The sequence below is a fragment of the Jaculus jaculus genome, chromosome 7, assembly GCF_020740685.1.
Source record: "Jaculus jaculus isolate mJacJac1 chromosome 7, mJacJac1.mat.Y.cur, whole genome shotgun sequence".
Lineage (NCBI taxonomy): Eukaryota > Metazoa > Chordata > Mammalia > Rodentia > Dipodidae > Jaculus > Jaculus jaculus.
In genome coordinates, this window is record NC_059108.1 from 30,573,953 (window position 1) to 30,588,788 (window position 14,836).

At 40.0% G+C, this 14,836-nt stretch overlaps 1 protein-coding gene across 1 annotated transcript in view; it reads right to left on the minus strand.

Annotated features, from left to right (window-relative positions):
• Positions 1-9,003: 9,003 nt before the first annotated feature.
• Positions 9,004-14,836, minus strand: part of Calhm4 (calcium homeostasis modulator family member 4) — a 41,919-nt gene continuing 36,086 nt past the window's right edge. Inside the window, exons 4-5 of the mRNA XM_045154700.1 lie at positions 13,132-13,862; positions 9,004-9,770 (exon numbers count right to left, since the gene is read on the minus strand). Coding sequence (XP_045010635.1) covers positions 9,384-9,770; positions 13,132-13,707 — 963 coding nt within the window. The 5' untranslated portion in view covers positions 13,708-13,862 and the 3' untranslated portion in view covers positions 9,004-9,383. The remainder of the gene's footprint in view (positions 9,771-13,131; positions 13,863-14,836) is intronic.

Below are 14,836 nucleotides of genomic sequence, written 5' to 3' on the forward strand. Positions count from 1 at the left end.
GTTTTATTAAAATCGAGTTTGCCACTTCAGCCCCTAGCTGGCCGATTCATGCCTCTGGAGCACATGTCACTGGGGCGGGTCCTGATTCCAGCCCGAAGGTGTGGAGAGCAGTGTGAGTTCTGGTGGGGGTTCCCGCTACTTGCTTCTCTCTGGTGTTTGCTGGCTGGTGGTAATTTCTGTCAGCTTGGATCTGTGAAAGGGAGCTAGCTTTCCACCACTGATGGAACTTCCCCTGGGTCTGTAAGCTTGAAATAACGTCCTCCCATAAATGTCGGTTGGGTGTTCATCCCAGCATTATGGGACTGACTACAACAGACAGCTTCTTGAATTTTATTGGAATATACATTGGTTTTTTTTTTAATCAACAATATAATAAATTTCTACAAACTCAATGCTTTAAAACAATGCAAATTTATTAGAATATAGTTCTAGAAGAACAAAATGTAGTTATAACTAGTCCAACACAGGTCTCAGTGGACTAAAATCACAGTATGGGCAGCACTGGGTTCCTTATGCAGTCTTTTGGGGGGAACAGTCTGTATCTTTATCTTTGCCATTTTGTTTGCAGGGGCTGCTCAAACTTCCTAACTCATGGCACTGTTAAGGGATTTCCAGAGACAAGGAGGTTTTTACCCACTGGTCTGTAACTCCTAACCTTTAGATCCTTGTCTATGCCAACAAAGAAATGAGGAAACAAATCCTGAGAAGGTTAAATTATAAGGTTTACTTAAGGAAAATTGGTGTCCAGGGAAAGGCTGGAATGGTGAAGGGTATTTTCAGGGAAATTGGAAAGGGGCCAGAGCTAAAAGGAAAACACACACACACACACACACACACACACACACACAGTGGAGCAAAAGAATGTAGAGGCTCTCTCCACATTAGGAAAAAGACAGCTAGTGATGCAGGATTTGGGGGTTCAGGAGAGGTTCCCAAACTTATGAAGCCCAATTTTGAGTATTTATCCTATTTTAACAAAGATTTGATAAAGAAAAGACTCAAGAAGGATAAATTATGAATTATTGCTTATTTAGGGAGACATTATAAATTGTGGGATTAATTTAAGGAAAATTGGGATCTAGGAAAATCCTGGAGCACAGTTTCAAGCATGTAGAAGATAGAACCTAGGAGCTCATGCAGGGACATCTGAAAGAAACACACACTCGTGTGGAAGGCACAGCATCTCCCTGAGCCTCCGTAAGTAAGTAGTGATGATTTGAGAAAAGGAGAGCGAGAGTGCCAGGCAGTGAGAAATGGATAGTAAAGAGAGCTATGCCCATAGTTTCCCTGAGTTTAGAGAAATTACACAGCTAGCCTGCCCAGAGTTTGGGGGAAATGCCCACATGGTGATCTAGATTGTAAAGGAAATACACTCAAGAAACAGTGCTTTGCTCTCCCCCCACCCAGTGGAGGTGTGGAGCCAGACTTACATGCATCCAGGCAGAGAGCGCAGAGAGCAAAGAGGGCTGGAAATGGCACAGACAAGCCTTTACACGATCGAAACTATATTTCTCCCTCAGATTCAGGTATGCAAAAGCAAGATTCCATTGGTTTGTAGATTCAAAGGGCAGGCTCCAAAGGTCAGCCTACCTAGGTAGTGAAGGCCAGCCCAGCCAGGTAGTGTGCCAGACTGGGCAGCAGGTGGCGCTGCAGCTGTTGTCGATGAATCTGGATGAGCCATGTGGTCCATTCCTGCCAAGGAGGAATGACCTTCTGGTTTTTCTGTGGGCTCTTGCCCCTGACTGAAACTGCCTAAAAGAAGCTAGCTTTCTCCCTAGTCTGCTTCATTAGGAGATGTTTAGTAAAGGTCCCACAGTTTCAAAGAGACTAACAAAATGAGAAAGAAATAAATTCCTCCTTCCTCCATCCCAGCTGGGATGGGGGGAAGGCCTTACTGCAACATAGACCCCAGGGTTCAGGCAAGGAGAAATGAACAGCCAAGACCCCTTGTCTACCTGGCAAGCCTGTCTTATAGCGTATTAAGGCGGGCTTTATTAGGTTTGGGTGAATATGGGAGAAAGCTGACTGGTTTGAACTCAAGTGGCTGGCCCAAGAGGGACCAGCATACCTGAAGGGTTAATGGCTCTCCCTGAAAACCAGAGGGAACAAAAGGGTTAATGACTGTTAAAGACTAGAAGGCCTTGAAGAAACATCAGAGACAGTCAGTCCCAGCCAAGCCTGATGACTCCTCTGATTGATGTGTTTCCCTTAACTCAGAAGGCCTTGAAGGAACAAAAAACCATCTGAGGCATCCTCCCTTGGACAATTCTTGCTTAAAAAAAAAAGAAAAAACTTATTCTGAGGAAGTACACAAATAGCTATAGCTCCTTATCTACTTCCCTTGGACCTGTGCCTGGTCCAGTATTTTTTTAGGATTCATTATGAACCTGAACCGCAGCATAGCTCAGTGCTTTAGCCTCCAGCCCACAGGAAGGGCTGCAGCCCCTCGCTGTGCCCCAATACGCTGTCTGTTGAGTTCGAGTCCTTTCTTTGCTTTACTCTTGCACTTTCCTTACAGTACCTAAGAATGTCAGATTAGGGAAGGAGTGGGAAGTGCTGTTGCTGAAGAATATTTCCTAGGCATTGTGGATAAGCCTAGGTCAGTCATCAGGTTCTGGCTTTTCCAGGACAAATGAGGTATCATTTCCTTGTTCTCTCTTACTGTCTTTTCTCCCTCTCTCTCTCTCTTTCTGTCTGTGTCCCTGACTACCTATTAAAGGGAACTCCCTTGCTCCTGTTTCTCTCTCAACACTATCCATCCTCAAAGTCTGGAATGGCTGGAGTCTTTCTTAAGCTGCATTGCTCGGACACTCATGCTGTGATGCTTCCTCCTCTGACTCCTACTAAAACCCTGTCCCTCTAATAATGGTCGTGTGATTACATTCAGATAATTTCTTGTTGTAGGACATTTTCCTCTGGACATACAATGAAGCCATCTGGAAGTAAAGAATGCTTTGGCCTGGTAGCTATGGCAACTTTAGTGCAGAACAACACTGTGTGATACAAGGTCTACAGTAATGGTAAAGGAGCTACTGACCACTGCTGGCCGGTTTCCTCCTTTCTAGAAGATCCAAGTCTCGCCTTACTCTCTGCTGTGGTTGATAATAACTTATACACCTTCCCTTTTTGGTAGAAGAGTGTATTTTGCTGTTTTTCTGCTTTTCTCCTTCCCTAGGCTGCTTTGGCATGGCTAGTATGCCACCATCTTACCCAGAAGTCCACTTTGGGTTTTTGTAGAAAGTTTTTTAAACTATGTGACTAGGGACAAATATGGAAACTTTGGCAACAGCAAGCTTGTGGAGGTGAGGAGGGTGCTATGTGACTTTAGTTAATCATTGTTAGCAAGACCTATCTGTATGTGGAGGAAACCCCAGTCACCATATCTGTAGTATAGACTGGAATAATGGCAGACAGGTACAAGTCAGGAACTATCCTATGTAGCTTCCTCCCTTATCACCTCACCAAAGTTCTGGCAAGAGGAACAGTGGCAGTGGTAGTCATGACTACAGTGACCGTGGCAGCAGTGGAGGACTTTGTCTGCCACCCTAGGCTCGCAGCATCCCGTGCAGAAGAAACGTGTAAACAGGAAGGGGGTCAGAGTCAGGCTCTTAGTTTAAAAATGTCTATCTGGTTTCTCATTTTTCATCATAGGATCCTGCAAGTAAATCACGCTGGTTTGCTTCCCAGGCCCTGGTTAGTCTGCGATGAGTATAACCGTTGTAGCTGGTTGATGTGTAGGTCAGGCCCAGAGTCATGCCCCAGTGAGAGTGGAGAACTCACTTTGGTAAGAATCATATTGTCTTCTCAGGCGTTCTTACGTATGCAGGAGCAGTTTGAGTGGGAAGAGAAGGATAGGGAAGCTTCTTGCTGGAGCTCCTGATGAGAATGAGGAGAATCCTACGAACATCTACAAGGCTTTGAACAGCTGATAAACTGCAGCCTTTGCAGTGCTCTTGTCCAGCGCTATAGAGTACAGGGTCAGACTGCTGGGGCTGGATTCTGGCTTCCTCACTTAAAAGTATATGGTCCTTAAACTGGGCGTGGTGATGCACGCCTTTAATCCCAGCATTTGGGAGGCAAAGGTAGGAGGATCGCTGGAAGTTCAAAGCCACCCTAAGACTACATAGTGAATTACAGGTCAGCCTGACCTAGAGTGGGGCCCTATCTTGAAAATAAAACCTATATGGTCCTTGGCACACTGCTTTATTTCTTTGTATCCACAATTTTTGTATTAACAAAACAAGAGAAATTAGTGTCAGATAGGCTTGGATTCTAATGACTCAAGAATCACTATCTCATAAAATAACTGCATAAACAGGAAAGTATTTAATTTGCATAGTACTTAAGAACTCGTGGTCCCTGCATTACTTGATATCATTTTGTCACGTCCTAGTCTGATATGTGACTTGGCTTGCCAGTTTAAGTAGCTGGTGTAGAGTTACTTCTACAGGCTGAGCATTCCTTACTGGGACCAGCAGCGCTTCTGATTTCAAAGAACTGTTTGTCAAATTTGGAATATTTGTATTGATTTTGCTGGTTGGGCATCCATAATTCTACATATTGCTGTTTAAAGAGTTTCCAAATTTGGAACACTTCAGATTTCAGAATTTTTGTGATTTTAAGAGGAATAGAGAGGGAGGAGAATGGACATGCTAGGGTTAGGCACTCCAGATTCATGCACCACTTTGTGCACCTGGATATATATTGGTACTGAGGAATTGAACCTGGCTTGGCAAGTGCTCTAATCACTGAGCAATCTCCCCAGCCCGGCATTTCAGATTATTGAATGCTTTGCATTGCTGTCTGCATTACTGATGGGTACAGACATCAGTATGAACCATTTGGTTGGGACCATACTTGAAATAAGTTTCCTTCCTGAAGTCTTAGTGTACTGATAATAGAGAAGCTTAATCAGATGTGGTGATTAGCACACACATAAAAGTTAAGCTGGGAATGATCAGTTTGTCTCTGTGTAAATAGCACCCTGTGCTCTCAGTCTAGAGGCGCACCATAGAAGAGTAGCTCTCCAGTTCCAGGAGCCAGCTTTGAACCTGTCTGTTTCTCTTAACCTGCCATTTCCTATTCTTTCTTGACCATAGCTAAATTTTGGTGCACTGCATTTAGAAACTAAAATAATCTCTGTGCCTCACATTTTTTGAGATAGCGTATGCATATTTATTCTTCCATTCGGAGGGCCTTTGGTTAGTTATGGGACTCTAGGGTTTTAGGGTTAATGTGCTTTCTGTTTGTGAACAAAACAGATGCAGAAAAATGACAAAATCATACTGCTGTTTCCAGTTACAATCATAAATTCAGATTTTAAAACAAAAATATTATTGACAGTGGGAACAGAACAAAGAGGCAATCAAATGAAAAATTAAGTATAAGTATAGGTCTTACAATAAGGAGACTGGAATTAGACATATCTAAATGTTGGGTTTATTTGTTTCCTGGAAAAGAGGCAATTTAGACTGTGGTGGAATAATGGGGCTGAAAAAATTGACTTAAGAAGTCAGCAAGTGCCTCTATCCCAAGCCACAGAATTGGATGTGCTAGCCAAAAGCACTTGGTAGCAAAATGTAAGGCAGTATTAGTGCCTATAATTGATTTTAATTATATGTTTCATAATCACATAAATCCATTAAGGCTAAAGAGAAGGAGTACTATGTTCTTAATGAAAAAGCTTTACCTAACTGGAAGTGTAACCCAAGAATACATCAAATATAGGAGGGATTCAATTAATTGTATTTGAAATGGATAACATACAATGTAATGGAGTCTCAAGTATATGTACTACCCTTTAAATGTTCATAGAAATTCTTAGAATACTTTGATGTCATGTAGATGAGCAAAAAAAAAAAAAAGGTCAAGATTATGATTAACTAGCTCAAAATGTACACTTTGTATGTCATACTCTGAAAGAGTTTGAAGTAGGATGGGCCTCAGAAGTTTCCTGGTATTAAGGCATAAGCAGCTATTAACCTTCTTCCCTATGATGTAATGCTATAACTTTATACATTCTTTGATTTTGCTATTAAGAGAAAACATCACTGAAGACTCTTTACTGTAGTGTCATTCCTGAAAACTAATAAATGAATCCTGAGCATGGCATAAGAGGTTAATTAGTAAGTCCTACTACAGAGGCATTGCAAAATTCTCATGTCAGTAGAGCCGTAGAATTGTAGAGCTGGAGCAAAAAGAAATGAATAAAACCTTCCATATTTACTAGTATAGGTACCAGACATCCCTGTAGTGAGTTTTGGCCAGGGAGGCCATGAGCCTGAAGTGCTGGGTAGGCTGCTGGCAGAGAAAGATCATCAACCATCTTAACCAGCAGGGGCTCCTGCCACTTGCACAAATAGCCAGCAATGCAAGATATGCTCACTAGTGCAATAGTGACATGTGAACAATGGGGGTATACAACTGATCTGTGACTGGATATGAGGTCTTCTCCATGGGGTGCAATCTATGCCTAGTATTGATAACCAAGTCAAGAACCTATGGCTTGGAAGGTCATGGGCCATAATGTCTGGGGGAAGCTGTCACTGTTCTGAGGCTAAATGGATACATTATATATCAAATTGTCTTCCAAATAGTATGTTTATGCCTATAGAGTAGGGCTATCCTCACTTTTGGTTAGAGAAGCTTCATTTTTCAGATGGCAATAATGACCAAATTCATCAAGATGATGAGGAGAAGTGACAGGCAAGTACTATGAACTATATATATCTCCATCACACCTGCCAGGCTTCTGAGAACATTGTAGAGGAAGCTGTGGAAATAACATCTGTGTTGACAGAGAAACTGCTCTTTGAAAATGATGGCAGGTACTGAGGAAAACTCAAAACTCATCAAAGTGCTGAAAATAAGAGCCTGTTGAAAGCTCAACACTGAATGAGACATCTCTAACATACCTTCCAAGGCTCAGGGAATACTGTGAGAAGACAGAAAGAATGTAAAAGCCATAGGGAAAGGAGGACTATGGAGCACTATGCACTACATGAATGGACCAACGTGTGTATGACTTCACAGCAGATGTTGGTACAACTTTAAGATCATAACTTTGCTCATCAGCATGTTGACCTAAAAGACAGAGGACAAAAAGAATGAGTCATCAAAAGAGGAAGGACTGCTTCATAAGGGGTGTGGGTAAAATGGGGGAGATTAACGGGAGGGGATCATGATCAGCTACACTGTATTAGCACATTAAAATTATCAATAGAAAAGAAATTAATTGCATTTTAAATAATCAAGTCATTTGATCTCCTTGAAAGTCAATCTTTGATAAGTTGTTTATTTGTGTGTATATGTCTGTGTATGTGTATGATGTATGTGTTTGGGCATTCATGTTGCCCCAATACGAAGATGGAAGTCAAAGGACAGCCTCAGGGTGTTTGTCCTCTCCTTCCAACTTCTATTGAGACAAGGTCTCTCTGCTGGCCTGCGAGCTTCAGGAATCTCCTGGCTCTGCCTCCTATTGTTGTAGGCATGTTGAGATCACAGACACATATGCCACTTTGCACCTGGCTTTACGTAGGTGCTGAGGAGCACTCTACTTTAGCCAGCAGGCTTGCAAGTGTCTATAATTGCTAAGCCATCTCTCCAGCTCTTGAAAGTGAATCTTGAAAGTCAATTTGACCATTGGCAGTTGACCATTTGGCAATAAGAAGTCATTTTGAGTATAGGGCTGGAGAGATGGCTTAGTGGTTAAGCGCTTGCCCGTGAAGCCTAAGGACCCCGGTTCGAGGATCGGTTCCCCAGGTCCCACGTTGGCCATATGCACAAGGGGGCGCATGCATCTGGAGTTCGTTTGCAGAGGCTGGAAGCCCTGGCGTGCCCATTCTCTCTCTCTCCCTCTATCTGTCTTTCTCTGTGTCTGTCGCTCTCAAATAAATAAATAATTAAAAAAAAAGAAGTCATTTTGAGTATAGAAACAAAAAAAAACTAAAAATTCTCAGATAGCTTATTTTGGCCTGATGTTTAAATGAACATAACAAAAATCAGGCATTATCCACAAAAATCAGGCTTGAGGCAGATATAATTAAGATAAATTAGAAAAGTGTTAAATATTAGGAGATGAATTTAGCAAAGCTGGGCAGAGAAAGGTCACTATTTTGGGTTGTGGTAGTATCTGTATGTGTACAAACTTCAGTCTTAATTCCTCAGATTTTGAACACAAGTTTGTTAAGGAATTTGCTAAGGAAAAGGTAGAGCACAAAAAGAAAGCTTTCAACAATAAACTTTGTGTATAGTGGTCATAAAAATGCCACTAATATTGAGCTGCAAATTCTAATACTAGTACTAAATACTAATGATAATATAATAATGCATGTCTTTCCCTGTTTTTGAAAGGATGACTCAAAACTTTCCTCAAGTTTTTTTTGGTTAGAAAAGGCATTTTTATCTTGCTTCCTAAAGGTTATTCAGATTTGAAAACAGAGGAAGAGACAGTGAAACATCATTTTGTTTTATTTATTTACTTGAGAGAGAGAGAGAGAAAAGGAGGGAGGGAGAGAGAGAATGGGCACGCCAGGGTCTTGGGCCACTGCAAACAAACTCTAGATGTATGTGCCTTCTTGTGTAGCTGGCTTACATGGGAACTGGGGAATTGAACCTGGGTCCTTAAATTTTATAGGCAAATGCTTTAACTGCTAAGCCATCTGTCAGCCTGAAAATATCTTTTAAAGATAGAAATATGGGGCTAGAGAGATAGCTTAGCAGTTAAGGTGTTAGCCTAAGCAGCCTAAGGATTCAGGTTCAATTTGCCAAAACCCATGTAAGCCAGGTGCACATGGTGGTACAAACATCTGCATTTGCAGTGACTGGAGGCCCTGGTGTTTCCATATTCTCTCTCTCTCTCTCTCTTAAATAAATAAATTAATTAACTATATAGAAATTGAGAAAAACTTAGGGAAAATAGTCTTTGAAGACATGTAATTCAAAGGGGAATGGAGAAAGTAATATTTATTAGCACTTATTTTATAAAAAGCTTGGTGGCAAATACTATGTTATCACATTAAATCTTCTTAACAGCTCTGTGAAGTAGCTATTATAAGCAGATGACAAAATGGCACTCAGAAATATTAATTTTCACATAGCTACTAAGTAACAGAAACAAGATCCATATTTTGACTTGACTTAAATTTACATGCTGTTTTTAAATAGACCAACACAATACAATAGGCATTACGAGCGCATAATCAAACTTCATAAAGATAGTCATTGGGACAATTATCAGATAAATTGATTTTGGAAGTAGCATTTTGGATGAACTTCTGCAAACAAGCATCAAATAGAGAAAAGGGGGAAGATATTGCATGGAAATTCCATCATCATAAAATCAAATATCTATTTAGCAACTTGAATTGTGAAAAGCTTGGTGATCAAGATTTTAATTCAATACCTTCTGATCTGTCTTCCTCATTTTCCTCAACTACTTTGTCTCCAAGGAAGCTATAGGGACCTTGTGAGGTATCACCAACACACAGAAGATTGGGGGCTGAAATATCTCTCCAATCCTGACATGAAGGGATACGGATATGTTTGACATCTGTACTGCCGGGAAAGAAGCCAAACAATTTCTTTATGCGCTGCCTGATGAGGATGCGGGAGTGCTCCTCTGCAGCCTGCTCGAAGAGCTCTCTCTCATTACGCAGGTGGTTGGTCCAGTAGTGATGCTGCAGAGAGGTGAGGGGAGAGCAACACCTTGCCAGACAGGAGGAGACCAGGACAATGATGGTTGTCAAGGTGATCAAAATCCATCCCAGCATCTTCACAAAATCATTAGAAAGGAAAACAGAATGTATCATCACTATGTCAAATATTCAAGAAACAGCCATGGTGAAAGGAATTCTGGCAAACCTCAATACTAAAATGTGGGTAGGTGCTGAAGAGACAGCTCAGCAGTTAAGAAACTTGCCTGTAAAGCCAAAAGACACAGGTTCAACTCCCCAGGACCCATGTAAGCCAGATGTACAAGGTGGTGCATACATCTGGATTTCGTTGGGAGAGGCTGGAAGCCCTGGAGTGCCCATTTTCTCTCTCTTTCTCTCTCCCTCTCCTTCTTTCTCCCTCTCAACTAAAAAAATAAAAATAAAATGTAGGCAAAATCTTTATTTCTCATCTTTAATATATGAACAAAGTGATAATTATTGATGAGAAAATAGTTCTGATAGAAGAATAGGTCAAGCTGCTTCAACCTGGCTTTCAGATTACAAAGGAATTTGACCTGTTAATGTGGAATGGATTCTAAATACCGTCCTTGAAGTGACAGACGCTTTAACCCACCAATTAACCTTACATAAGACATATAAACCTGGCTCTTTGTAACCCAGCCTCGCTTCTCAGTCATCAGGTACAAACTTGTATGTGTTAGGGGCATAAATATTTGGCAATGATGGTGATGAAAATTATTGCATGATAGACAATGATGGTACCTCCCAAACATTGTCAATGACCTGCTAACAAGTATTTATTGATTTTTCTGACATTATTCTTTCCTCTTAGCATTTGTGACCAATAAAACCAGTAAATAGACTTATATCTCTGCATGTATTATTGACATACCCTGTGCCTGGTTGCAGTGCTTTACTGTTTCCCTTTGTAAAATAAACTAGTTTTATTTGAGACTACTTAGGGCCTGCTTTTAAAGACTGACAGCTTTTTCAGTCTTAAAATCCTTGTTTTCCTCTTTGTATTATTCTTTTAAAAGTATTTAGCAACTGTTATATTAAGTAAGGATGAAAAGCTATACATGTTTAGGAAAGCTAACCATATGTAGCTATCACTTGGCCAGTGAAGGTCTTTCTGAGTCTTACCATTCACTTGTATGGTGAGATAGTTATGCTCTATAGAGACTAAAACATACTAGTCATCAAAATTTAACTGAATAGAGGCCAGAATAGTGGTGCAGGCCATCACATATGTCCATACATTTGTTGACTATCATTTATTAACTACCATATTAACTTCCTACCACATATAGTAATGGTGCTTACTAATGGAAACTCGGGTAGAGATTTATTCTAATACTTTAAGTGTGAAAAGGTAGATGAATGAGTGAGCCAAGAAAGATATAAAAAAAAAAGCACAGCACCTGAAGAAACATGATGTAGAAGAAATGTCCTCATTTGAGGGAGAAGAGCAAAGAGGGTCTATTTCCTAGAAGAAATGATGCCCAGTCCTAAATGATTTAGAAAAAATAAGTTCACCAAATCCAAGAAGCTAGGCAGTATCCTAACAAGAGAAGAAGACAGGAAAATAAGAGAATTAAAACTTGGGAGAACCCTATGACATTTCTATTCACACAGCCATAGAAGTCATGTGGAAAAGGGGCCAAGAAGAAGATGCTGAAGACCCTTGTATCTTGTACCTGAGACTCTGGATAGCTTAGTATAAGACCACTTGAGGAACTTTATATAGGGAGAAGCTCACCATGTAAGTTGTATCTATTAGAAAGACACTTTTGGCATATGTGTAGAAGGTAGATCATCAGGAAAATATTTGAAAATGAGACATGTGCAGAGAAGAGTTTATAACATAATGTGATCTTGCTGTCAAACAGCAAATTCCAACTGAAAGAAATATATACTGCTCAAATGAGATTGAACTCAGGGTGGTTGCAGAGGGAGGCCTGATGAAATGGAGACAGTATGACCCTTGAATAATTTGATCATCTATTTGTTAGTTTTATGAATTTCTATAAGTTATACAAATTCATAGAGCTTTTGTTTACACATCTGTAAAATGAGGTTAATGATACCTATTATGAGGGATAGATAGAGTTGAGATGTCAAAAAGCCACACAGTATTGCATATGATAAATATCTAAAGCTCTGAAAATTTTGCTACAAATAGTCAAAGTATATCTAACAATAATTGTACTAAGGGTTATAAAAATGCCTATGTACACATTGAATGACATGCTTCAAAAATATTTTATTTATTTGCAAGGGAGAGAGAGAGACACGCACAGAGAGAAAGAGAATGGATGTTCTAGGGCTTCTAGCTACTACAAACAAACTTCAGATGCATGTGCCAGTTTGTGCAAATGGCCCCATGTGGGCACTGGGGAATTGAACTCAGGTCCTTAGGATTTGTGGGCAAGTGCCTTAACCGTTGAACCATTTCTCCAGCCCAACATTTTATTTTGACCTTATGAAAGTCTTACCATGATGTGTTACGGTTTTAGTTTTCCTTTACAAAAGCATCTTTGAAAGATATAGTTGGTCCTTTGACTTTTTGACATCACTTATCTTCACATGCTCCTCTGCCTGAGCTTTATAGCTAGTGTAAGAAAATTATGACAAAGCAAAACCTAATGGAATTTCTAACTTCCTTACGTTGGGGCATATTGCAGCACTTCAGTATTCTCTGTCTTGATGGTAACTGTAATAACTTAAAGACTGTAGGTTAAAAATCATGTGTGCCCTTGCAATAAGTAGTACAAAATGTAACATTGTTTTTACTGTATTTCAATGGTCTAAAAGTATGTTTTCCCTGAATGTCTTGAAGAACTTGATGAGGACTTGCCTGACAAAATGCAAACTTGCACTTCTAAAATTGAACCAATAAGTGTAGCAATTTTTGCTTTCCTCCTACTCCACCTCCCCCTTTAATACAAACCTGTCCATGGACATTAAATTTAGAATTATGACTGGAAATTTTGAAAACATAATTTGGCTTCCTTTAACTTTGGATGAGATTGTAATATATAAGAAGGCATATATGAAAACATGCAGAAAATGTAATTCATAATATAGTAATATTCTAATAGTGTAATAATATCTAAATTTTATCATCTTAATATAGATTCTAGATATAGTAGTGAGCATTTAGCTCATTTAATCTTCAGAATAATTTTATGTAGTAAATATTATCAATATCCTCATTTCACAGCTGAGGAAAGTGAAGCACGAATTAGTTATACAGCTCAATCAAAATTTTGCAAGTTTACTAAGTGGCAAAGCAATAGGCCTGAAACATGTCTGCTGACTTCCAGTATCTTAACTACATGCTCAGTAGAACTCACTGTGTTCTGTCAGCCGACTCCAAGGGAAGCAGCAGAAATGTGAAACATGTCCAGTACCTGCACTAGATATGGGAGAGTATGACAGAAGAGATAAGACTTACTTGCGACTGGTATCTGTGCAGAAGGGCTACTTCCTCTCGTACTGGGTCCACATCAGAAGGAGCTTCCTTGTAGCATGGGAATCCAGCCAGGATTTCTTCTCGTTTGCTGTCAGTGACGTTACTGAACATCGGGTACTGGTCCACAGATACAAACTCACTTGCTGCACACTCGTAGTAGGTACCTGTTAGCAGGGTCACCGCCAGCCACGTGAGCGGAGCAACAAGCGCCCTCCCGGTGATGCCCAGGAACCTGAGGCATGCCAGCCTGCGCTCCAGGGGGGTGACTCTCCGGTGCCGAGGGGCACAGCTGCAGCAGTATTCACTGGAAATCGACCACACCTGGCTCCTCAGAGCGTAGCCAGCAATCAGAAGGATCAACGCAGGAATCACAAGAAAAGCTGAACCGTAATAGAAATTTTTCCCCACTTGACAGGGGCAGCTGAACGTGAACGAAGAGAAGAGTTGTTGCCCACAGATAGTCAAAGCCGCGATCAAAGAATTGACAAACGTACCGCTTCTCTGCAGAGAAGACACAATGTCCTGGAGAGTGGGACTCATCCTGGGAGGCTCCGGCATGGATCAGCCTGTGGCCCTTTCTGATCGCCAGCCACCAGCAGCTGTGGACATTTTATGGGCTCTTACTGGTTTAACTGGTTGTGTCAAGTGGCCCAACATCCTTATATGTTTAAAGGATTCTAGACTCTTCCTTTCCGTACCTTGTGAATCCTGAGCTAATAAATAAATTTACATCAGATTATAGTTGGAAGAAATTGAGGGAGTCTAAGTTCTCACCTGATATGAATAAAGGGAAAAACTTTCTAAGGTTTCTTATTCAGAAGAGCATAGCTTGTTGGCAAAGCAAATTGCCTTTGTGATGCTTTGTATAACACAAAATCCTCAATGCCAGCAAACAGAGCATTTGCAAGCAAAACAAAGACACTCTAAACTTTGTATTAGACCGGGATTCTATAGCCATAAAATTACAAGATGCATAGCAATGGAAACTACCAAATATTAATCCAAAAATTAGAGCTAACAGGAAAAGCTATAACCTGAAGAAGCCTGGGGACCTTCAAAGCCAAATCACAACAAGAACATTCCAAGTGTGCATAACATTTAAAATCTGCTTATGTTGACAACATATGTTGCTTCAAAAGTTAAATTATAAATTTGCTAAGATGGTAGCTTTTGATTATATGAAAATGTGACTATTTTTAATAAAGTTACACGACTACAGGTAAAATTTAAATTACAAGCATTTAAGGTATTTTTAATATTTATTCAGTAAAGATGTATTGTGCAACTTCTATATAAAGAGAATTTGCCTATGTTTAGTTAAACTTACAAATTTGAGATCTCTCAAATTTCAACTGGACATGGTTAAAATATCTACCTAGTGAATTAGAACAGAGTACTGAGAAATTTACTCAAAGTCCAATGCAAAATATATTTTTAAGCAGCTAAGGGAAAGAGAAAATAGATTAAACAACTCCACAATCTAATAAGAAATCTAAAAGAAAAACTGATAGGTCGAGAAACAATACTTGAAGAGACATAGTTGAACATGGAATCAATGTAAAGTTCTCACATCAAGAGAATATTCATTGTTCTGATAGTATAAAGTTGAGCTCCTATCTAGGCACATCAGAGAAAAACTGAAGAATTTGGAAAACAAGGATAACCTTAAAAGTATCCAGAAAGAAAG